The 26,316-nt window shown below is 46.2% G+C and overlaps 1 protein-coding gene across 4 annotated transcripts; it reads right to left on the bottom strand.

The window, feature by feature from the left end:
• Window positions 1-342: 342 nt before the first annotated feature.
• On the bottom strand, window positions 343-23,948 carry LOC115416187 (sarcoplasmic reticulum histidine-rich calcium-binding protein-like). 4 transcript variants are annotated; one of them, XM_030129912.1, is made up of 5 exons: window positions 23,780-23,948; window positions 7,612-8,625; window positions 2,119-2,764; window positions 1,582-1,986; window positions 343-702 (listed from the first exon to the last, which is right to left on the bottom strand). In XM_030129912.1, exons 2-5 carry the CDS (start codon window positions 8,266-8,268, stop codon window positions 389-391), a joined length of 2,022 nt encoding a protein of 673 aa, XP_029985772.1. In that variant the 5' UTR covers window positions 8,269-8,625; window positions 23,780-23,948; the 3' UTR covers window positions 343-388. The 4 variants fall into 4 exon arrangements, with proteins under 4 accessions (XP_029985772.1, XP_029985771.1, XP_029985768.1 ...); XM_030129911.1 differs by having other exon boundaries at window positions 1,582-2,606; window positions 2,643-2,764; window positions 23,780-23,947; XM_030129908.1 differs by having other exon boundaries at window positions 345-702; window positions 1,582-2,764; window positions 23,780-23,947.
• Between the last annotated feature and the right edge of the window lie 2,368 nt (window positions 23,949-26,316).

Raw genomic sequence — 26,316 nt, 5'->3', positions numbered from 1 at the left:
CAGTAGGCAGGTGGACAGTAAGCAGGTGGACAGTAGGCAGGTGGACAGTAAGCAGGTGGACAGTAAGCAGGTGGACAGTAGGCAGGTGGACAGTAAGCAGGTGGACAGTAGGCAGGTGGACAGTAAGCAGGTGGACAGTAGGCAGGTGGACAGTAGGCAGGTGGACAGTAAGCAGGTGGACAGTAGGCAGGTGGGACAGTAGGCAGGTGGACAGTGGTGGTGGTGTGTTACACTGTCCTGTGAAAACTGTTTTATGTCCTTGTAATACAAGTGAGTAAATATCCTGTGTCTACGCCCTGGGTACAGTCTGGTGGACGTGGATGTGAGAACGAGGCGTTACCTAAGGACAGGTGTCTTAAGGCTCAGATGGTCTGGAACCTCACACCCTTTAAACTCTGTCTGGTCTGGAGGTCACAGGTGGAGGTCGTTCGCAGTTCTTTACCTGGTCGTTGATCAGCAGTTGCATGGGGTTGTTGCCCCACTCGATGAGCACCAGTTCATTGGCCTGTCCCGGGACTGCGTAGGAAAACGGCGTCCCCAGTCCAGGCCCCGCCCCCGCCCCCGCCTTCAGCCACAGGCAGACGGTCAGGGCGAACACCTCGTTGGCCACCGACCGCTTCATACGCGCGTACATGTAGTTGGTCCGCATGGGGAAGTCCAGCAGGAACGCACTGGGACTCTTCAGCTTGGGGTGGTCTTCTACTGAGACAGAGGTCAGAGGTCAATTTATGGAACAAACGAACCAACAACGTTTCATCTCTGCGGATTTAAGATTAAACAGTTTTCACTAATACAAGTAAATACTGATCTGTTCCTGGAACCAGTTCCCCTGAAACGGTCCGAATTATGGTCAATGATTCAGATGAATGTGGAGGTTGGATCAGAGGTGACGAGGAGACGTGGACATGTTGGACAGGATGGAGGATGGACAGGTTGATGAAGGACAGATCAGAGGGACAGGTCAGGATGGACGTTTGGACACAAGGAGTCCAGATGGACATGGTTGGACATGGACAGAGGACGGATAGTGAAGATGTCGGTAGAAGGATGATGAAGATGAACTCTGCCAGTGAGGAGGCAAAAAGGAAGAACAAAGAGGAGATTTATGGATGTGGAGGATGACAACAAGGAGGAGGAAGAGGAGGAGGAGTTAGGTAGCAGTTAGTTGTAGTAGTAGTAGTAGTTGTAGTAGTAGTAGTAGTAGTAGTAGTAGTAGTAGAGATAGGAATATTAGTTATGGTAGGAGTAGTAGGAAGGGTAGTGGAAGTTGGGAGGTGTTTAGACATTTTTGGAGGTGTTGGGAGGTGTTTGGACGTTTATGGAGGTGTTGGGAGGTGTTTGTCAGGTTCTGATACAACACCCGACAGGCCGGGGCTTGAAAAGGTGGTGGTAGAACTGTAAAATGTACCACAACCTGACACATCAGGTCGAATTCAACCAAACAAAAACCATCCCAGAAAAAGGGGACGATGTCGTTGGATCGTTCTCTTTTTCTGGAATGTTCCCCAGGTATCCAGACCGGTACCAGGACCAGTATCAGGACAGTTGAACACTGCAGAACATTCGTAGATGTGTGAATACCGTGGTCACTGTGGCCGTGGTGCAACTGGCTGAGAACAGTCTCCAGTTTACTGTGCCCGGCGCCGCGTAAACTCCGCCCCTGGCTGCGGTTCGGTGTCTTACGTGGATGGTAACCGCTGCTGTGGTGGTTGTCACGGTGATTATCATGGTGGTCATCATGGTGGTCGTCGTGATAGTCATCATTGTGATCTTTGTGGTGGTCATAGTGATGGTCATCATGGTGATTGTTATGATGGTCATAGTGATGGTCGTCATGGTGATCTTTGTGGTGGTCATAGTGATGGTCATCATGGTGATTGTTATGATGGTCATAATGATGGTCGTCATGGTGATCTTTGTGGTGGTCATAGTGATGGTCGTCATGGTGATCTTTGTGGTGGTCATAGTGATGGTCGTCATGGTGATCTTTATGATGGTCCTCATGGTGATCTTTATGATGGTCCTCATGGTGATCTTTATGATGGTCCTCATGGTGATCTTTATGATGGTCGTCGTGGTGATCATTGCGGTGGTTATCATGATGATCTTCATGGTGATCATTGTGGTGGTCATAGTGATGGTCATTGTGGTGGTCCTTGTGATGGTCGTTGTAGTGGTAGGTGTGGTGTTTGCCTTGGTAACCACGGTGCCGTCCATGGTGCCTGTCATAGCGGTGGTCATAACGGCGATTACTGTGACTGCCGTGATGACTGTATCTGTGGTTGCCATGGTAGTTACTGTGATGGCTGTCATAGTGACCGGTGCCGTGGTGGTTGTCATGGTGACCGTTGCTGTGGTGATCATCATGGTGACCGTTGCTGTGGTGATCATCGTAATGGCTGTTGCTGTGGTGGTTGTCATGGTGACCATTGCTGTGGTGGTCATCGTAGTGGCCGTTGCTGTGGTGACTGTTGCTGTGGTGGTGGTCGTCGTGGTGGCCGTTGCTGTGGTGGTTGTCATGGTGACCGTTGCTGTGGTGGTCGTCGTGGTGGCCATTGCTGTGGTGGTCGTCGTGGTGACCGTTGCTGTGGTGGTCATCGTGGTGGCTATCTTGGTGGTTGTAGTGGTTGCTGCTGTGGTGGTCATCATGGTGGTCGTCATGGTGATCTCGGTAGTAGCTGTGCAGTTGTTCCTCCAGGGCGTTGATTTTCCGCTGGAGAAGTTCTCGCAGAGAACTGGAGTAGGAGCTGGAGGAGTTCCTGGCCTGCAAACAAACAGCACACACCACAGTTGTAGGAACAGTTCTTCACATCATTTATTTCAGTACTGTTTCATGACTGCAGACTGGTCCTGTTTATCTGTATGCAGATGACACTGTGCTGGATCGGACAGATGACGAAGCTGAAAAATGTTCTTTAATGTTCTTTTAACCTTCTACAAGGTGATTAAAGACTTATTAATAGCTTCTTCATTGTTATCTTTCTTAGGTCTATTTCAGTGGAAGCACATTCAGAGTTTTGAAAATACATACTCTAGTACTGTAGTACTAATGTGTCCTACCCTAACTACTGTAACTACGCAGACTGTGGATGCACCGAGCCCAGTGTTTCAGCTCTGATGCTGACACCGATGCTGGGGCCTTGCATATCTGTCAATACTGATCAGATATCATTGTTGAGTTAGAGCAGAGGTTTTCAACCAGGGTGGGGGGGGGGGGGGGGGGGGGGGGGTGGGGGGGGGGGGGGCATATTGTTCGGCACTTCATCCCTTCTTTTTGGGGGTCAGTAGAAGGTAATGCTAAGGTGAGGGCAGCTCCCGTTCACTTCCTCCCACCTTTATCTCCAGAGGTTGAACCCATCACGTCCTCCACACACAAGCCTGTGGTGTTACTTTTAGAATTACGTTGGGCATGCGTGATGTAGCCTGCCCCGCACAAATTTAAAGGGAAGGATCGGTCTAACAGACTGGTGGTTTTTACTGATCCCTGATCCAGCTAAAATATTGACATTGGGGCCGATATCTGATCCTAATATGGCAGGGGTGTCAAACTCAGATCCTCGAGGGCCGGTATCCTGCATGTTTTGGATGTATCCCTCTTCCAACACACCTGATTCAAATGATCAGCCTATTATCCAGCTCTGCAGAAGCCTGGTAACGACCGTCAGGTGTGCTGGAAGAGGGAAACATCCAAATCATGCAGGATACCGGCTCTCGAGGATCTGAGTTTGAGACCCCTGTAATATGGGATCGGTGCAGCCTTAATGCAGATGACACTCAGATGTCCAGCTGTCTGTCAGCAGGTGAACATGGGCCCTAACCCTGACCCTAACCCATCAGACCACTGTGTGGATGCTCAACACCTTTCCCAAACTAAACTCAGACCAGACTGAAGTCCTTGTCTTTGACCCACATAAACCCAGATCCAGCATCCTCAGTCCTCTGGATCCTCTTCCTTTAAAAACTACACATCAGGTTCTAAATCTGGGGGTAACACTGGACTCAGATCTAAAGTAGAACAGACTCCTTAAATCTGCCCCATCCTCTGCCTTAGACCATCTGACAAACACCGGTACAAAACCTGAGGAAACCAAACAAATCTGACTTCCATAAAGACACGCCCACATTAGACGGACAAACACATCTATGAAGATGGAGCAGTTACCCCCAGAGCCCCCCTTCCACCCCCCCAGAGCCCCCCCCCTCGCTCCTCCTCATCTTCCTCACCAACTAATCCGGCTTTGCTCCCTGCCAGTGCATGCTACAATTAATAGCCTCGTCAGAGCAGATGAAGCTAATTGGAGGTGAGTGGGGCTGGAGGCCAGGAGCCGCTGGTGTAAACATCCTGCTGGGGGGGGGGTGAAACCCTGGCTCTGCCTCTACTTTGTCTCACACCTTAGAGGTAGGTCCAGGGGGGGTTTGAAGCCTGAGCCCACCTGCTCCGACAACCAGCGCTCACACGTGACACCAGCATCACACAAATGAAGCAACAGAAGCACTGGAAAAGGTTCAACAGGTTCGAAGGAGAAAAAAACTCCCAACAAATTCAGATACTGAACCTACGATGGCATATTAAGGTCACATACGAAAATAAAAACACCTGTCACTACGGAAATAAAGTCATAAAATATCGACATAAAACCCCTAATCTCATGAAAATAAAACTGTAATATTTCAGTAATGAAGCCGTCATCGTCATCCTGTCTTCTGGTGCCAATGCTGAATCCATTCCTGGGGGAGACTATTTGGTTCCTGAAGGTCTTAGTCAGAGCAGTAAGGGTCCAGTCAATCAATCAATCAATCAATCAATCAATCAATCAAACTTTATTTCTATAGCACTTTTCATACATGGTACATGTGGCACAAAGTGCTTCACAACAAAACCCCCCACTGTCCCGCGGTTGCAAATAAAAATACAAGCAACAAAGTAAAATTTACAGTAAGGGTTTAATTAAAAGCTAGCCTAAAAAGATAAGTTTTAAGTTTACTTTTAAAAATATGAACACTCACAGCGGACCTCAGGTCCTCAGGTCGGCTGTTCCATAGTTTGGGGCCATAAAAGCTGAATGAGGCCTCACCATAAATCTTAGTGTGGACTCTAGGAACAGTTAAGAGATGACTGCCTGAGGACCTGAGGGTCTGAGAGGGCTCATACGTCAAAAGTTAATCAGATAAATAAATAGGGCTAAGACCATTGAGAGTTTTAAAAACCAATAAAAGCACTTTAAAATCGATCCTGAAGCTCACAGGGAGCCAGTGGGGACCACTGATTGGACCTCTGTCCCCCCAAGGGCCTTCAGGCCTGGGGGACCTTCAGGCCTGGGGCTGAACCCCTCCTTGTGGCAGGGGTCCAGCCTTTACTCCTGCTCTATTCAGTGGAACCCAATTGGTCCTGGAGGCCCAGAACCAAACCTTCATGTTGGTGCCCCTGTTCATCTGTACAGGGACCAATGGCTATGACACGCAAAAACGCCGAATAAAGACGGAATATTATAAAGAGAATAAAGTCATAGTTTAAAAAAAAAAGAAAAACCTCGTAATTTAACAAACACAATATCGTACTTATATGAAATGAAAGTGAGAATATTTGGAGAATAAATTCTCAATAGTTCAATAAAAGTCCTCTTTTCTAAATCTTAAACCCTAATCCTTGTTGATGACAGAGTTTCCAGTTTCCTTTATTCAACCCTTTTTTAAACAGAACGTCCAAATATGGTCCTATCTGATGACCCTGAAAAGATGAATAACTGTATTTTACACTAATTATTGACATGTATTGATCGGATTAGTGGATGTACAGGTACTAAACATCAGTAAACGTCAGTGTGGTTTTCTTTCTTTTGTCTTTTATTTGAACTGGGTCGTTCAAATGTGGGGGCTTGTCCGGGATTCGTCCTTTTTTCAGACAGTATATACTCCCTGCTGTTTTTCTTTTGACAGTCACTCCTCATCATCTACAATGAACACTTTTTTTTTTCGCACCACTGACAGAACTATTGACATGTATAGATGGGATCAGTGGTTCTAAATGGTTCCATCAGTCGGTGGTTTTGGGTTCTGATGGTTCCAGCGTCTGTTGGTTTCTTTGATCCAGGTTGAACGAACTATTAATGAAACTGAACTAATGTAGAGGCACTTTGATGTTCACATTTCCATCCTCCTACCAACAGACCCACCAACAGGACCGACACCACCCAGAACAGACCCACCAACAGGACCGACACCACCCAGAACAGACCCACCAACAGGACCGACACCACCCAGAACAGACCCACCAACAGGACCGACACCACCCAGAACAGATCCACACCACCCAGAACAGACCCACCAACAGGACCGACACCACCCAGAACAGACCCACCAACAGGACCGACACCACCCAGAACAGACCCACCAACAGGACCGACACCACCCAGAACAGACCCACCAACAGGACCGACACCCAGAACAGACCCACCAACAGGACCGACACCACCCAGAACAGACCCACCAACAGGACCGACACCCAGAACAGACCCACCAACAGGACCGACACCACCCAGAACAGACCCACCAACAGGACCGACACCACCCAGAACAGACCCACCAACAGGACCGACACCCAGAACAGACCCAAACACTTGGTTTTAATCGAATCAGTGAAATCCAACCTCAGCTGAACTAAATCCTCCTGTTTTCATCCAATACTCTGGCCTGGTGTTACTGGGACTCCTGTCGGTGTTACTGGGACTCCTGTCGGTGTTACTGGGACTCCTGTCGGTGTTACTGGGACTCCTGTCGGTGTTACTGGGACTCCTGTCGGTGTCAGTGTTTCTCTGTGTTTTCGGTGAATTCTCAGAGTTTCTGACCCATGATGACGTTATTTTTTAACCTAATTAAAGCCAGTCCTGATTTGCTGCAAACGAATGCTTCTGATTTGAGTCAAACCAGTAGGAGGCGGAGCCACCGGCCCCGTGGGCGGCCCCTACAGGACATTTACCCTCTTCACCTCAGAGTTAATTAAAGCCCTTTAACGGGTCTTAGAGGATCTGTAAAAGCAGACAGTGTTCATGTGACTGTTCAGCTCCACGTGGCTTTGGTCAACTCACTTCACCTCCTAGAAAAATGCATCAGCTGAAGTCTTACGTGCTTCAGTCACCGTTTCAGTCGGTTCTTTCATCTCCTGTCTGGTTTGTTCATTGTGTTGATGCTGGTGTTTGGTCCATTTAACACCGACCACACTATAGGCCTTCTGCTCTTTACTTTGAAGCATTCGGATCAGAGACAGAAGAATCAGAGACAAAGTAGGAAACAGTTTCCACAGACAGCCCTGACCATCTGAACTTCTACTGAACTTCTACTGCTGTTCTTCTGTTCCTCTACATGGGTTTTAATGAATCTAGAACTCTGAAATCTGGAGGTGGAACCGGTTCTTGAAACACAGACACAGAAGGCTTCTCATTCTCCGTCACTACTGACTAGTAGTAGTAGTACTAGTGGTAGTAGTACTACTACCACTAGTACTAGTACCGACTAGTACTAGTACTAGTGGTAGTAGTACTACTACTACTAGTACTAATCAGTACTAGTACTAGTGGTAAAAGTATTTACGGTCCTGCAGGCGCTGGTCCTCACCTGTAAGTTCTCCAGCCGTTCCTTCAGCGTTTGCAGCATCTTCCCGGTCTGTTCTGGAGAAAAGGTGCTGTGTTTGGCGTAGGACGGCCCCTTCCTGTGGTGGTCGCCGTGGGGGTAGTGGTGGTCGTTGCTATGGTAACCTGAAGGCCCGTGGTGCAGGTTGGACGCCGTGTGGTGGGCGCCGTGGTGCCCGCGGTGGTCGTCGTGGTGGTCGCCGTGGTGGTCGTCATGGTGACCGACCCCGTGGTGACCTCCGAAGCCTTCACACAGGGTCAGCTTGGCGGTCAGCTCCCGGATGGTCTCCCTCTGGTCCAGGATGGTCTCCTTTTGCCGGACCAGGCTCTCGCGGAGGTGCAGGATGGTGGCTTTGGCTTCATCTGACATAAAGCTGCGTCGGCCGCCACCACCGCTGCCATTCTGGCCGTTGGTTCCGGGGGAGGGTGGAACGCCGGGCGGGGAGAAGCAGCTGGGGTCGGCGTCCGGGGGGATGGGCGTGCACACAAACTTGGGGCTGATGCCATACTCGTATTCTGCTCCTGGCAAACTCCCTGCTGCCGCCGCACATGACAGGAAGTAGTAGAGGACGAGGGGCGATATGGAGGTGGCGCCAGACCGGCTGGGCCTCGCCAGGGTGAGACGCCTGCCGTCTCTGGACATGTCTGTCTGGAATCGGACCTTCTCCACAAACCGACCTTAACTCTGCTGCGACGAACACCATGAATGGAGGGCGTCGGCCTAGAACTGGGCGGAGCTCTGGGAAAGCATGTCAACCAAACGTCCATTAAATCCTCAGAACATGGCTGCGCAGGTCCTGACCCGGCGTCCCAGGAGCTTCACGGTCCAGGTCTGAGATCCATGACGGGTCCGAGGCAGAGCGTCCGGTCGGACCAGGACCAGGACCAGGACCAGGACCAGTCAGTTGATCCCTGTGGCTCCGAGCAGCTCCCGCCTTCAACAGCCACAAATAATCCCTTTAAGTTCAGCCGCTAATCAGTGATCTGAGCCTGGAAGGACCTGAAGGACGGACAAACAGCAAGTGAGAGAGGAAGGACCAGGTGGAAGCAGAACTTATACACAGATGAACGAAAGAACCAAGTCAACAACTCACATGGATGGACAAAAAGAAGAGAATAAAATAGGCAACAAAATAAACTCAAACAGCCCAAGTAATCCATAAAATGAATAAACATGATCACTTAATCAATAAAATTACAAGTAACACAAAGAAAATAAGCCACGAATTGAACCAAACTGAAACAAAAATAATAAAATTGACAAAGATTCAACAAAGGTGGAGCACGTTTTTTTCTTCAGGTTTCTCTGTTTTAATATAATAACCTTTGAAGTTACTCTGAGCTTTAATGAACATCTACACGATCAGTGAAAAGACAGGATTTAGACCGAGTCATGTCAAATACAGGAGATCATATTAGAATAAAAAGGGTAGGAAAGGGGAATACATATATATAAATATAATATAGAATGTAAATGTAAATGTACTGACGGTTTCCATCAAAATATCATGTGACAACCGTGTGGACCCATGTGGACCTATGTGGTCCCATGCAGACCCATGCAGAACCATGTGGACCAGGTCTGAAATCACCAGGTGGTTAAAGTCAGAGTCTGTAATCTGCTGATCCTCCAGGTTCAAGACCACAGCAGGTTTAAGGGACGGGACACAGACCCACACGTGGAGTCGCACACCACCTCCAAGAACAGCAGATAATAGAGAAAGGAGACCACCAGAGACCATCAAAGACCACCGGAGACCACCAGAGACCATCAAAGTCCATCAGAGATCACCAGAGACCATCATAGACCACCAGAAACCATTGGATGGAGACCATCAAACCCCGTTAAAGTCCAGACCTAACCATGAACCCACTGGTGGTTGAACTGTTTCAGTTTGATTTCATTTAAAGACTTTAGAAACTATAGGTTTAATACAGAGGTTATCAACCGGGGGGGGGACGGACTCTCCAAGGGGGCCTGAGCACATGGGGGGGGTGACACTGTTTTGTGTGCATGCGTGTGTGTGTGTGTGTTCATTAGCGTCCCCTGTTGTCCATCCAACAGTATAATCACTGGTCACATGGTCTCCAGTGTTGGCCCTTTTCCACTCCAGTCATCATGTTCTGCACATGTGCATTAAATGCACATCTGTCAGAGTGGACGCTGCAGGTACTTCCTGTTCCCAGTGTTGGAGGACGCAGGTACTTCCTGTTCCCAGTGTTGGAGGACGCAGGTACTTCCTGTTCCCAGTGTTGGAGGACGCAGGTACTTCCTGTTCCCAGTGTTGGAGGACGCAGGTACTTCCTGTTCCTGGCGCTGGTAAACAGTGTCACCACAGCCTGAGCAGAAGCACAGGTCCTGTTCTCCTGGAAGAACTGAAGAACCTCAGCTTTAAATGGAAAGTTCTGATGAACATGAACCCAGATACAGGACACACAGAGATGAGACCAGAACAGAACCCCCCCTCCATACCAAAGAGCGCCCCCCCCCCCCCCCCCCCCCCCCCCCCACACACACACACACACACACACACCATCAACACTGTACACCAAAGCGCCCCCGTCCCCCCCCCACCATCCCAAAGGCCAACCCCCCCTTTATTATTCTTCCAGTAGTGTCTGAGTGGGGGCCTTCTCTCTGACTCTGGACCTTCATCCTGTCTCAGTCAACAGCTCCTTCACTGTCTGTGTCCTCTGGATCTGGGGTCAAAGGTCAAAGGTCATTACTTAATGCAGCTGATCTGAACGTTCACTGACATTTGTTTATTTCCTCTTTGTTTCCTTTTCTTCAGGCCACGCCTCCTGACAGTGGCAAACTAATGGGATTGGTTGGATTTAATGCTACTTAACAGGGACTGACTGCAGTCCTGGTCCAGGTCCTGGTCCTGGTCCAGGTCCTGGTCCTACTCTGTAGTGTCAGGTGTTTTTATTTTGGTATGTGATGCTCATACATCGTCATAAGGGTAAAACTAATTCAAGGTGTAGATAAACGTACAGATTCAGATTAAATATGACAACACTGTTAAACTCTATTAGAACACACGTCTGTACGTTTATTTAATATTATCGATCATTTCTTTTCTGCTCCTTTTTTTCATTGATTGACTGGAACAATCATTTCCACTGGGAGTAATAAAGAGTTCTGGTTCTGGTTGAATGTTGTTTCTATGACAACGGGACACCGCTGCCAGACCTCCGTCCTCTGCGACCTCTCGTCTTCCAGCAGATTAAAACAGGCTCCGCCCCCTCCTGGCGCCCTGAACTGACCTCTGAACCGGACCTCGCCGTCGAAGGTAAACTCTGTTCATGTTCATGTGAACGTGACCGCAGACCCCAACGGCCAGGGGGCGTGGCCTTAAATACAGTCTGAGGACATGTGGAAACGGTGGTTGGGCGAGAGGAGGAGAGGCGGAGTCTGTCTGACATCTGATGTCACTGGTTCAGATCTGGGCTTTGAAAGGAAATGAGCGGAAACTTTTCTAATGAGACCATCTGTGAACGTGGAACCAGAACCAGAACCAGAACGTAAACCCTGAACATCACACTTCCTGTCCTTTACAGATCCATCGACTGTTCATTTCATGTCATTTCCTGTTCCACAGATTTAACAGATGAATAAACCGTTGGTTGCTGTTGGTTGCCGTAGGCTAACGTTGGTTGCCGTCGGTTACCTTCGGTTGCCGACGGTTACCGTCAGTTACCGTCGGTTACCCTTAAACCATCACAAACCAATGCTGTCATCCCAAAGGTCAGGTCAGATGCATCAGATCAGAGCAACAATCAACTGGAGCAATGGACAACAACCGAAGCAACGGATGACAAATGGAGCAATGGATGACAAATGGAGCAACAAATGACAACCGGAGCAACGTACAACAACTGGAGCAACTGACGACAACTGGAGCGACAAACGAAAACTAGAGCAACTGATGACAACTGGAGCAACAAATGACAACCAGAGCAACTGATGACAACTGGAGCAACAGATGACAACTGGAACAATGGACAGCAAATGGAGCAACGGATGACAAATGGAGCAACAGATGACAACAAGAGGAATGGATGACAACTGGAGCAACAGATGACAACCAGAGCAATGGATGACAACTGCAGCAACAGATGACAACCAGAGCAATGGATGACAACTGCAGCAACAGATGACAACCAGAGCAATGGATGACAACCAGAGCAACAGATGACAACCAGAGCAATGGATGACAACTGCAGCAACAGACAACTACAGTCCCATGCAGAGTAATGACCAACAGAACACAAACTGAACTGAAGTGAACTGGACCCAGTGTTTGTCAGAACTAGAACAGGGGAACCAACAGAACCAGTGTCCCTGTTCTATATGGATCAGACCCAGGGGAATGTGTGAGGTTGTCAGGTTCTGTTCTGTGTTCCAGTCCTGGTTCTGTCTCTGTGTTCCAGTCCTGGTTCTGTTCTATGTTCCAGTCCTATGGTCTGGATGCAGATCAATCTAACTATAGAAATGGGCGGGACTTTCACTGGAGAACTGAACTCATCCAATCACAGTCCATATATCACTTCTATCAGTGACCAATAGGAACTAGACTGGTATCTGGAACCAATTAAGTGTTCTAAAGTATCAACAGATGGACCAGTAGAAGGAAAGGAACAGCTAGAACATTTAAAAAAAAAAATAATCAAAAATTCCACATTGAGGGTAGAGTAGAACCAACAGTAGAACCAACGGTAGAACCAACAGTAGAACCAACGGTAGAACCAACTATAGAACCAACAGTAAAACCAACAGTAGAACCAACAGTTAAACCAACAGTAAAACCAACAGTAGAACCAACAGTAGAACCAACAGTAAAACCAACAGTAGAACCAACAGTAAAACCAACAGTAGAACCAACAGTAGAACCAACAGTAAAACCAACAGTAGAACCAACAGTAAAACCAACAGTAGAACCAACAGTAGAACCAACAGTAGAACCAACAGTAGAACCAACAGTAAAACCAACAGTAGAACCAACAGTAAAACCAACAGTAAAACCAACAGGAGAACCAACAGTAGAACCAACAGTAAAACCAACAGTAGAACCAACAGTAAAACCAACAGTAAAACCAACAGTAGAACCAACAGTAAAACCAACAGTAGAACCAACAGTAGAACCAACAGTAAAACCAACAGTAGAACCAACAGTAAAACCAACAGTAGAACCAACAGTAAAACCAACAGTAGAACCAACAGTAGAACCAACAGTAAAACCAACAGTAGAACCAACAGTAGAACCAACAGTAAAACCAACAGGAGAACCAACAGTAGAACCAACAGTAAAACCAACAGTAGAACCAACAGTAAAACCAACAGTAGAACCAACAGTAAAACCAACAGTAGAACCAACAGTAGAACCAACAGTAAAACCAACAGTAGAACCAACAGTAGAACCAACAGTAAAACCAACAGTAGAACCAACAGGAGAACCAACAGTAGAACCAATAGTAGAACCAACAGTAGAACCAACAGTAGAGCCAACAGTAGAACCAATAGTAGAACCAACAGTAGAACCAACAGTAGAACCAACAGTAGAACCCACAGTAAAACAAAAAAAGCCCTTAGATGTACAAAAAGCTTTAAAGCTCGGAAATGTACAAAAACCCTTAAAATAAAAAGCCCTTCCAAACATCAGTGTATGAAACAGATTTGACTTATAAATACGATAAATCGGACTTTAAATCTGTGTATGACTTCCATCCTCAGTCTGTCCTCAGATCTGTCCAACCTTTGTATCATTGGTCTGTTCATCTGTCTGTCATTCCGCAGACGTGCATTGTGGGAAGTGGAGTTCCACTCAGCTGCAGTAGAAAGAGGAAGTGAATGTGTTTGTGTGTCTGTGGTCCCAGATTCATGATACTGAGGTTGGACAGATGTGAGGACAAACTGGGGCTGAAACTCCTGCGTGTGTTTGAATGGTCGTAAACCCTTCAGTGTTTCAGATTGAAATCAGTCAGTTCTGGAGGAAAAGCTTTGACTGTGACAGACACATCCAATCAAAACAAACCAAAAATCAACCACATGACTGGAATAAAAGAGGAGGTTCTGTTCCAGCACCTGGTCCATAAACCAGAGGAACGGGTCGGAGAACCTCGGTCATATCTAGATAGGTAGATAGATAGATTTACTTGATTCATCCCCAAGGGGAAATTCAAAATACAAAATGCGGTCACTGCTCCTCAAACACAGCCATACCACATCAACACACAATAAATAAATAAGCCAGAGTATCAGTAGCTGTGAATAACTTAGATTCAAAAGAGGTAGACTTAAAAGACAAGATGTGTTTTCTACCTGTCGCATAAAAACATAAAATCATAAAAACATAAAAACAATAAATCAAAGAAATCCACCCGAGGGCAGATGTGTTCCTGAGCTCCTGCCTCCTATACACCCCCACACAGATGCTCCTCCTCCTGTCTCCTCCCACCTCCCCTCCCACTTAAAGAGTTATACAGTCTTATTGCACGAGGGACAAACGACTTTGCGTATCTAGTGGTGGAGCAGCTCAATGAACGCAGTCTGTGGCTGAAGGTGTTCCTCTGCTGGTTCAGGACACTGCAGAATGGGTAGTTCCCATTCTGCATGACTGCCCTCAGTCTGGACAGGGTTCTCTGTTCTGTCACTTCTTCTACAGAGTCCAGCTTCAGGCCCACCACAGAGCCCGCCTCCTTAATGGTCTTATTCAGGCGCTGGATGTTCTTCTTGCTGCCACCAACCCCCCAGCAGGTCACAGCATAAAAAACAACACTAGCCACTACAGAGCTATAAAACATCTGCAGTAGCTTAGTGCAGATGTTAAAAGATGCCAGCCTGCGCAGGAAGAATACGTGGTGCTGTGGTTTCCATGGAAACACTACCGAAGAAGAGTGTGTCATTTGTTAAAACACGAGACTCAGAGTTAAAGACGTGACAAACACATGTTCTGATCCACACGTGACCTTAAGCTCATCAAAACAGTCCTGGAGGATGAAGAGAATGAGGAGGATGAAGACCAGGAGGAAGACCAGGACAAAGACCAGGATGAAGACCAGGAGGAAGACCAGGAGGAAGACCAGGACGAAGACCAGGAGGAAGACCAGGACGAAGACCAGGAGGAAGACCGGGACGAAGACCGGGATGAAGACCGGGACGAAGACCGGGACGAAGACCAGGAGGAAGACCAGGACAAAGACCAGGACGAAGACCGGGACGAAGACCGGGACGAAGACCGGGACGAAGACCGGGATGAAGACCGGGACGAAGACCGGGACGAAGACCAGGAGGAAGACCAGGACGAAGACCAGGAGGAAGACCAGGAGGAAGACCAGGACGAAGACCGGGACGAAGACCGGGACGAAGACCGGGACGAAGACCGGGACGAAGACCGGGACGAAGACCGGGAGGAAGACCGGGATGAAAACCGGGACGAAGACCGGGACGAAGACCAGGAGGAAGACCAGTACGAAGACCAGGACGAAGACCAGGACGAAGACCAGGAGGAAGACCAGGATGAAGACCAGGACGAAGACCAGGACGAAGACCAGGACGAAGACCAGGAGGAAGACCAGGACAAAGAACAGGATGAAGACCGGGACAAAGACCGGGACAAAGACCGGGACAAAAGATCAGGACAAAGACCAGTATGAAGACCAGGACAAAGACCAGTACGAAGACCAGGACAAACATTAGGACAAAGACCAGTCCAGGATGAAGAGCAGGATAATAGACCAGGACCAAGACCAGGACGAAAACCAGGATGAAGACCAGGACAAAGACCAGAACAAAGACCCGGATGAAGACCAGGATGAAGACAAGGACAAAGACCAGGACAAAGACCGGGTTGAAGACTGGGGTGAAGACCAGGATGAAGACTAAGACAAAGACCAGGACAAAGACCAGGACAAAAACCAGGATAAAGACCAGGATAAAAACTGGGACGAAGACTGGGACGAAGACCAGGACGAAGACCAGGACAAAGACCAGGACGAAGACCAGGAGGAAGGAGGAAGACCAGGATGAAGACCAGGATGAAGACCAGGACGAAGACCAGGACAAAGACCAGGATGAAGACCAGGAGGAAGGAGGAAGACCAGGACGAAGACCAGGACAAAGACCAGGACGAAGACCAGGACAAAGACCAGGATGGACAACGGCCAAAGAAACAGAATTACAGAGTCCGGATGAGGAAAGTCCAAACCCTTGTACAGTGGGATCCAGCTCCTGAAGGTCTGAAGGTCTGAGGGTCTGAAGGTCTGAAGGTCTGAGGGTCTGAGGGTCTGAAGGTCTGAAGGTCTGAAGGTCTGAGGGTCTGAGGGTCTGAAGGTCTGAGGGTCCGAAGGTCTGAGGGTCTGAAGGTCTGAGGGTCTGAAGGTCTGAGGGTCTGAAGGTCTGAAGGTTCATGTTCTCAGTTTGAATAAACACACTTTCATCCATTAAACCCACTCATTTCTGCAGTGTCATCTCGTCTCCAGTTTTAAACTCAGTCCAACCCGGGTCACATCAGACCGTTACAGTTACAGAGCCACTATAGAGGGTCTGCACATATGTTCCTCCCCCCCCAGCCCACGCCCCTCTCAGTCAGACTGTCTTAAACCAACCTGCTCAACATGACGGAGTATAGCAGTAAACACAGCCAGAGCAAAGGAGCATGGGAAATCTGAAATGAAATGAAGGACAGTTGGACTGAACATGGATCTGTACCAGCTACCAAAGAACAAGTGGTCCATGAACACTGACATGTGGACACACATGGAGGATCCAGACCTGATCCAGGGGGGAGGGGATCAGCGCTATGTGGACCTGAAACGAATATACATGGTTTCATCAGGACTGACAACCAGGGTCCAAAACTAGGACCAGAACCAGCTGATCCAAAGGGTCCAAAACTAGGGCCCAGAACCAGCTGATCCAAAGGCTCCAAAACTAGGGCCCAGAACCAGCTGATCCAAAGGGTCCAAAACTAGGGCCCAGAACCAGCTGATCCAAAGGATCTAAAACTAGGGCCCAGAACCAGCTGATCCAAAGGGTCCAAAACTAGGACCAGAACCAGCTGATCCAAAGGCTCCAAAGCTAGGGCCCAGAACCAGCTGATCCAAAGGCTCCAAAACTAGGGCCCAGAACCAGCTGATCCAAAGGGTCTAAAACTAGGGCCCAGAACCAGCTGATCCAAAGGGTCCAAAAACTAGGGCCCAGAACCAGCTGATCCAAAGGGTCCAAAACTAGAGCCCAGAACCAGCTGATCCAAAGGGTCCAAAACTAGGGCCCAGAACCAGCTGATCCAAAGGCTCCAAAACTAGGGCCCAGAACCAGCTGATCCAAAGGGTCCAAAACTAGGGCCCAGAACCAGCTGATCCAAAGGGTCTAAAACTAGGGCCCAGAACCAGCTGATCCAAAGGGTCCAAAACTAGGGCCCAGAACCAGCTGATCCAAAGGGTCTAAAACTAGGGCCCAGAACCAGCTGATCCAAAGGGTCCAAAACTAGGCCCAGAACCAGCTGATCCAAAGGCTCCAAAACTAGGGCCCAGAACCAACTGATCCAAAGGCTCCAAAACTAGGGCCCAGAACCAGCTGATCCAAAGGCTCCAAAACTGGAGCCCAGAACCAGCTGATCCAAAGGCTCCAAAACTAGGACCAGAACCAGCTGATCCAAAGGCTCCAAAACTAGGGCCCAGAACCAGCTGATCCAAAGGCTCCAAAACTAGGGCCCAGAACCAGCTGATCCAAAGGCTCCAAAACTAGGGCCCAGAACCAGCTGATCCAAAGGGTCCAAAACTAGGGCCCAGAACCAGCTGATCCAAAGGGTCTAAAACTAGGGCCCAGAACCAGCTGATCCAAAGGGTCCAAAACTAGGCCCAGAACCAGCTGATCCAAAGGCTCCAAAACTAGGGCCCAGAACCAACTGATCCAAAGGCTCCAAAACTAGGGCCCAGAACCAGCTGATCCAAAGGCTCCAAAACTGGAGCCCAGAACCAGCTGATCCAAAGGCTCCAAAACTAGGACCAGAACCAGCTGATCCAAAGGCTCCAAAACTAGGGCCCAGAACCAGCTGATCCAAAGGCTCCAAAACTAGGGCCCAGAACCAGCTGATCCAAAGGCTCCAAAACTAGGGCCCAGAACCAGCTGATCCAAAGGGTCCAAAACTAGGGCCCAGAACCAGCTGATCCAAAGGTCATTTCCAGTAGGTCGTGGACTGATCCCAGTGAATACAGTACAGGCCAAAAGTTTGGACACACCTTCTCATTCTTCACATTTTCTTTATTTTCATGACTATTTTCATTGTAGATTCTCACTGAAGGCATCAAAACTATGAATGAACACATGTGGAATTATGTACTTAACAAAAAAGTGTGAAATAACTGAAAACATCTCTTATATTCTAGTTTCTTCAAAGTATCCATCCTTAGCTCTGATGACTGCCTTGCACACTCTTGCCATTCTCTTGATGAGCTTCCAGAGGTAGTCACCTGAAATGGTTTCCTAACAGTCTTGAAGAAGTTCCCACAGATGCTTAGCACTTGTTGGTCCTTTTGCCTTCACTCTGCGGTCCAGCTCACCCCAAACCATCTCCATTGGGTTCAGGTCCGGTGACTGTGGAGGCCAGGTCATCTGGCGCAGCACTCCATCACTCTCCTTCTTGGTCAAATATCCCTCACACAGCCTGGAGGTGTGTTTGGGGTCATTGTCCTGTTGAAACATAAATGATGGTCCAACTAAACGCAGACCGGATGGAATGGCATGTCACTGCAGGATGCTGTGGTAGCCATGCTGATTCAGGTTGCCTTCAATCTTGAATAAATCCCCAACAGCGTCACCAGCAAAGCACCCCCACACCATCACACCTCCCCCTCCATGCTTCACGGTGGGAACCAGGCATGTAGCATCCATCCGTTCACCTTTTCTGCGTCGCACAAAGACACGGCGGTTGGATCCAAAGATCTGAAATTTGGACTCATCAGACCAAAGCACAGATTTCCACTGGTCTAATGTCCATTCCTTGGGTTTCTTGGCCCAAATAAATCTCTTGTGTTTGTTGCCTCTCCTGAGCAGTGGTTTCCTAGCAGCTGTTTGACCATGAAGGCCTGATTCACGCAGTCTCCTCTTAACAGTTGTTGTAGAGATGTGTCTGCTGCTAGAGCTCTGTGTGGTATTCATCTGGTCTCTAATCTGAGCTGCTGTTAATTTGCGATTTCTGAGGCTGGTGACTCAGATGAACTTATCTTCAGCATCAGAGGTGACTCTTGGTCTTCCTTTCCTGGGGCGGTCCTCATGTGAGCCAGTTTGGTTGGAGCGCTTGATGGTTTTTGCGACTGCACTTGGGGACACATTCAAAGTTTTTGAAATTTTCTAGACTGACTGACCTTCATTTCTTAAAGTAATGATGGCCACTCGTTTGTCTTTACTTAGCTGATTGGTTCTCGCCATAATATGCATTCTAACAGTTGTCCAATAGGGCTGTCAGCTGTGCATCAACCTGACTTCTGCACAACACAACTGATGGTCCCAACCCCATCAATAAGGCAAGAAATTCCACTAAGTAACCCTGACAAGGCACAGCTATGAAGTGGAAACCATTTCAGGTGACTACCTCTGGAAGCTCATCAAGAGAATGCCAAGGGTGTGCAAGGCAGTCATCAGAGCTAAGGGTGGCTACTTTGAAGAAACTAGAATATAAGAGATGTTTTCAGTTATTTCACACTTTTTTGTTAAGTACATAATTCCACATGTGTTCATTCATAGTTTTGATGCCTTCAGTGAGAATCTACAATGAAAATAGTCATGAAAATAAAGAAAATGTGAAGAATGAGAAGGTGTGTCCAAACTTTTGGCCTGTACTGTATATGCATGATCTACTGGGACTGAGCAGATTTTCTGAGTCTAGTTCAGATCCAGTCCTTTATCCAACACAGATACTACTGCTGTGGACCAGCAGGGCACCACTGCATTCTGGGAAATTAGCAGATTTACACCACCTGGTTTAAATTAACACATTATTCTGATAATATTATGGCTTTATTGTCAGAATATGACGACTTAAATCTCATAAGCCAATGACATTTTTGTTAAATTATGAGTTTTTTTATAACTACGACTTTATTCTCAGAACATTGTGAATCTTTTTGTATTTGACTTTATTCTCATAAAATTCCAGGTTTTATCTCCATATTTTCTGACTTTCTTCTGGTAGTGCCCAGTGTTTTTCTTTTCTTCTGTGGTCCTAATACTCCGTCGTAGCTTTATTCTCCAGTTCCCCCGTATTTGTAAAACTAGGTTGGCCTCAGTTTCAGTTCGTTTACTAATCATGTAGGAGCACAAGGTTCACAATCCCAAACTGAAGACAAAAACCAGGAAAGATCTGATCATGAAACCAAGAGCTGCACTAAGAAGGACCGTTAGCCAAAACAATAGGTCATTTCAGGTCTGATTGGACCAAAAATACAGCATCAGTGAATGTTAGCTGACCCCAAACAGGATCCACAGATCTAGGTTTGGTTTCCTGGATTTGTGGATCCATCTCCTTCTCTTTTCTTTGTCTTTGGGTGTCTGTAAACGATAGCTCCCACTGCTTTAACAACCTGAAAATACAACCAACCAACAACAGCTCTGCCCCATTTTGGATTCAGTATTGTTCTTCAGTTTAGACAGGACTGAAGCCAACGCTGTCACTCATCTGCCTCTGTCTGACACTCAGTGGGCGGAGCCACGGGGACTTCCGCTAGCGCTGACGTCATGTACAGACCCTGTATAAAGAACATTCAGAACCACTTCTACTGTTGTAGCTTTTGTGGAAAATACATGTTTCTTTCTATTTTAGTTTTTCTTTATTTATTCTCATGTTATTCTCTGTATTTGGTGTTATTACCTCCATCGGGAGGTATTATGATCACTTTGTTTTATGTGTTTGTTTGTTTGTTTGTTTTTTTCTCATCTTCAGTGTAAAACTCTTCCACCCATCTTTCCCAGATCTTCCCCACAGATAGGCCTAGGCCCTGGGACCAACCCAGTCCATTTTGGTCCCAGTAGGACAAAGTTCAAGGTCACAGCAAGGTCACAACATCTACAGTTTTCCATCTGTCATCACTGAGACATTTTCCAAAATTCATCCAAAATTCCAAACGACTCCGATTCTCCTCCAGTTGGATCCACCTGTAGCTTAGAACAGTCTCTTGTATGTGGAACTAAATTGTCCACATCCACTGTGGAATGTGGACTCTGTGGACATTTACACTGAACACTGAAAATCCCATTTCCCACACATTTAAAATTAGAACTCAACTAATATTGATGTGAATTGAATCTAATTGGACAGACACATGACTGGGACCAGATTCAACTGTTTCTGTGTATGGAACAACCTGGAAACTGTGGAATTGAAACAGAAACAGTGGATCCACACATGCACAGAGTTCAGGCTGAAGGAGGAGCTCTGAGTTCTGAACACTGGTTTCAGTTTAAATCCTGTATGTTTCAAATTCACTGATCCTGTAGATGTTCATTAAAGTCAATTCAAAGGTCATTAGATCAGAAACACAGACTTTACCAACTAAACGAACCATTAATTATTAAACAGAACCACTCTTTTTACACTGATGACACTGTCGTTTATGTTCAAGGACATTCTCATGTATTTGTGTATTTAATGAATCCTCAGATTGTTTGAATCTTCTCATGTGCTTCAGGTCAATTATCCATTAGTTTGATTTTGCATCATTGTTTTTTTTTTCACATCAAAACTGAATCAAACCTTAAAGACCTTCAAATGATTTATCTGCATTTATTCCAATATTACCTGGATTTGACAGGTTTTCAGTGGAAATCCTGTATTCTCTAGATTGTTCAGTTGGTTCTCCTGTTGGTTCTACTGTTTGTTTTACTGTTGGTTCTATCGTTGGTTCTCCTGTTGGTTCTACTGTTTGTTTTACTGTTGGTTCTATCGTTGGTTCTACTGTTGGTTCTACTGTTTGTTTTACTGTTGGTTCTATCGTTGGTTCTACTGTTGGTTCTACTGTTTGTTTTACTGTTGGTTCTATCGTTGGTTCTACTGTTGGTTCTACTGTTTGTTTTACTGTTGGTTCTATCGTTGGTTCTACTGTTGGTTCTACTGTTTGTTTTACTGTTGGTTCTATTGTTGGTTCTACTGTTGTTTCTATCGTTGGTTCTACTGTTGGTTCTACTGTTGGTTCTATCGTTGGTTCTACTGTTGGTTCTACTGTTTGTTTTACTGTTGGTTCTTTTGTTGGTTCTACTGTTGGTTCTACTGTTTGTTTTACTGTTGGTTCTATCGTTGGTTCTCCTGTTGGTTCTACTGTTTGTTTTACTGTTGGTTCTATCGTTGGTTCTACTGTTGGTTCTACTGTTTGTTTTACTGTTGGTTCTATTGTTGGTTCTACTGTTGTTTCTATCGTTGGTTCTACTGTTGGTTCTACTGTTGGTTCTATCGTTGGTTCTACTGTTGGTTCTACTGTTTGTTTTACTGTTGGTTCTACTGTTGGTTCTACTGTTTGTTTTACTGTTGGTTCTATCGTTGGTTCTACTGTTGGTTCTACTGTTTGTTTTACTGTTGGTTCTATCGTTGGTTCTACGGTTGGTTCTACTGTTTGTTTTACTGTTGGTTCTATCGTTGGTTCTACTGTTGGTTCTACTGTTTGTTTTACTGTTGGTTCTATCGTTGGTTCTACTGTTGGTTCTACTGTTTGTTTTACTGTTGGTTCTATCGTTGGTTCTCCTGTTGGTTCTACTGTTTGTTTTACTGTTGGTTCTATCGTTGGTTCTACTGTTGGTTCTACTGTTTGTTTTACTGTTGGTTCTATCGTTGGTTCTACTGTTGGTTCTACTGTTTGTTTTACTGTTGGTTCTATCGTTGGTTCTACTGTTGGTTCTACTGTTTGTTTTACTGTTGGTTCTATCGTTGGTTCTACTGTTGGTTCTACTGTTTGTTTTACTGTTGGTTCTATTGTTGGTTCTACTGTTGTTTCTATCGTTGGTTCTACTGTTGGTTCTACTGTTGGTTCTATCGTTGGTTCTACTGTTGGTTCTACTGTTTGTTTTACTGTTGGTTCTTTTGTTGGTTCTACTGTTGGTTCTACTGTTTGTTTTACTGTTGGTTCTATCGTTGGTTCTCCTGTCGGTTCTACTGTTTGTTTTACTGTTGGTTCTATCGTTGGTTCTACTGTTGGTTCTACTGTTTGTTTTACTGTTGGTTCTATTGTTGGTTCTACTGTTGTTTCTATCGTTGGTTCTACTGTTGGTTCTACTGTTGGTTCTATCGTTGGTTCTACTGTTGGTTCTACTGTTTGTTTTACTGTTGGTTCTACTGTTGGTTCTACTGTTTGTTTTACTGTTGGTTCTATTGTTGGTTCTACTGTTGGTTCTACTGTTTGTTTTACTGTTGGTTCTATCGTTGGTTCTACGGTTGGTTCTACTGTTTGTTTTACTGTTGGTTCTACTGTTGGTTCTACTGTTGGTTCTATCGTTGGTTCTACTGTTGGTTCTACTGTTTGTTTTACTGTTGGTTCTTTTGTTGGTTCTACTGTTTGTTCTACTGTTGGTTCTATTGTTGGTTTTACTGTTGGTTCTATTGTTGGTTCTACTGTTGGTTCTACTGTTGGTTCTATTGTTGGTTCTACTGTTTGTTTTACTGTTGGTTCTATTGTTGGTTCTACTGTAGGTTATACTGCTGGTTCTATTGTTGGTTCTACTGTTGGTTCTACTGTTGGTTCTACTGTTGGTTCTTTCGTAGTTAAATTGGTATATGACCCTAACCCTAATGGACAGACCTTTGAGTCACATGACCAAAACAAATCCTGTATTTTCTGTCGTTAATTCTGTGATCCTGTCGACGTTCATTAAAGCTCAGATTTAATTCAAAGGTTCTTAAATTAAAAACAGATCTTTAACGGAACATAAACCCACTGGTGCTGATCCGACTCCATGGGTTCTACATGTTCTATCAGAGTTCTGGTTCCTCAGGTATTAGACGGGTCCGATCCACGGATGTTTAAACCTGTAGGTGATCAGAACCCAAACATTCCAACGGTTCTCAAATGTGTTCAGTAGAACCTTAACATGTTCTAATCAGCAGCTCCTCACCCGTCTGGACCTAAACACACAGGTTCTTCTATGTTCTAAAGGAGGTTCCTGTCCTCACCTGTAAACCACCGGAGTCCACATCGGTCCAGATCCACCTTCAGATCCACCAATAAATCCAAGGACCCACAGTGGGTCCGACGCAGGTTCAACAGACTCCCAGGCAGACTGTGGAGAACGTCAGTGTGTGCGGAACGTCTGGGCGGTTCCGTCCTCCGACCGTCCACTCACTGATCAGATCAACAGGATCAGCTTTAGGAGGATCCTCTTAACTCTGCTGCTCTGGGACTCACAGCTCTGGACCTGCAGGGGCTAGGATTAGACCAGAACCACAACCAGAACCACAACCACAACCAAAACCAGAACCACAACCACAACCAAAACCAGAATCAGAACCAGAACCACAACCAAAACCACAACCACAACCACGACCACAACCAGAACCACAACCAGAACCAAAACCACAACCAGAACCACAACCAGAACCACAACCAAAACCAGAACCACAACCACAACCAAAACCAGAACCATGACCACAACCAGAACCACAACCAGAACCACAACCAGAACCAGAACCACAACCAGAACCAAAACCACAACCAGAACCACAACCAGAACCACAACCAAAACCAGAACCACAACCACAACCAAAACCAGAACCACAACCAAAACCAGAACCATGACCACAACCAGAACCACAACCAGAACCAGAACCAAAACCACAACCAGAACCACAACCAGAACCACAACCAGAACCAGAACCACAACCAAAACCAGAACCACAACCACAACCAAAACCAGAACCATGACCACAACCAGAACCACAACCAGAACCAGAACCAAAACCACAACCAGAACCACAACCAGAACCACAACCAGAACCAGAACCACAACCAAAACCAGAACCACGACCACAACCAGAACCACAACCAGAACCAAAACCAGAACCAGAACCATAAACCAAATAATAGCCAGAACCAGAACCTGGTAGAGTTTCACAAACACACAAATAATATCAATATTGGACAATTTATGGCAATATAATATGGTTCTGTTGTCGTGCTGTGTGTGTGTGTATCTGTGTGTGTGTGTGTGTGTCTGTCTGTGTGTATCTGTGTGTGTGTGTGTGTGTGTGTTTGTGTGTGTGTATCTGTGTATCTGTGTGTTGTGTGTGTGTTTTTGTGTGTATCTGTGTGTGTGTGTGCATTTGTATGTATCTGTGTGTGTGTGTGTGTGTGTTTGTGTGTGTGTGTATCTGTGTGTTGTGTGTGTGTTTTTGTGTGTATCTGTGTGTGTGTGTGTGTATTTGTATGTATCTGTGTGTGTGTGTGTGTTTGTGTGTGTGTGTATCTGTGTGTTGTGTGTGTGTTTTTGTGTGTATCTGTGTGTGTATCTGTGTGTGTGTGTGTTTGTGTGTGTGTGTATCTGTGTATCTGTGTGTTGTGTGTGTGTTTTTGTGTGTATCTGTGTGTGTATCTGTGTGTGTGTGCGTGTGTTTGTGTGCGTGTATCTGTGTGTGTGTTTTATGTGTATCTGTGTGTGTATCTGTGTGTGTTTGTGTGTGTGTATCTGTGTGTTGTGTGTGTGTTTTTGTGTGTATCTGTGTGTTGTGTGTGTGTTTTTGTGTGTATCTGTGTGTGTATCTGTGTGTGTGTGTGTGTGTGTGTGTTTGTGTGTGTGTATCTGTGTGTGTGTTTTGTGTGTATCTGTGTGTGTATCTGTGTGTGTGTGTGTGTTTGTGTGTGTGTATCTGTGTATCTGTGTGTTGTGTGTGTGTTTTTGTGTGTATCTGTGTGTGTGTGCGTGTGTTTGTGTGTGTGTATCTGTGTGTGTGTTTTGTGTGTATCTGTGTGTGTATCTGTGTGTGTTTGTGTGTGTGTATCTGTGTATCTGTGTGTTGTGTGTGTGTTTTTGTGTGTATCTGTGTGTGTATCTGTGTGTGTGTGTGTTTGTGTGTGTGTGTATCTGTGTATCTGTGTGTTGTGTGTGTGTTTTTGTGTGTATCTGTGTGTGTATCTGTGTGTGTGTGTGCGTGTGTTTGTGTGTGTGTATCTGTGTGTGTGTTTTGTGTGTATCTGTGTGTGTATCTGTGTGTGTTTGTGTGTGTGTATCTGTGTGTTGTGTGTGTGTTTTTGTGTGTATCTGTGTGTTGTGTGTGTGTTTTTGTGTGTATCTGTGTGTGTATCTGTGTGTGTGTGTGTGTGTGTGTTTGTGTGTGTGTATCTGTGTGTGTGTTTTGTGTGTATCTGTGTGTGTATCTGTGTGTGTGTGTGTGTGTGTGTGTTTGTGTGTGTGTATCTGTGTATCTGTGTGTTGTGTGTGTGTTTTTGTGTGTATCTGTGTGTGTGTGCGTGTGTTTGTGTGTGTGTATCTGTGTGTGTGTTTTGTGTGTATCTGTGTGTGTATCTGTGTGTGTTTGTGTGTGTGTATCTGTGTATCTGTGTGTTGTGTGTGTGTTTTTGTGTGTATCTGTGTGTTGTGTGTGTGTTTTTGTGTGTATCTGTGTGTTGTGTGTGTGTTTTTGTGTGTATCTGTGTGTATCTGTGTGTGTGTGTGTGTGTGTGTGTATCTGTGTGTTGTGTGTGTGTTTTTGTGTGT

This window comes from Sphaeramia orbicularis, unplaced genomic scaffold (assembly GCF_902148855.1).
Source record: "Sphaeramia orbicularis unplaced genomic scaffold, fSphaOr1.1, whole genome shotgun sequence".
Lineage (NCBI taxonomy): Eukaryota > Metazoa > Chordata > Actinopteri > Kurtiformes > Apogonidae > Sphaeramia > Sphaeramia orbicularis.
Note: the sequence above shows the minus strand (reverse complement) of the source record. Positions and strands in the feature narration are given on the sequence as shown.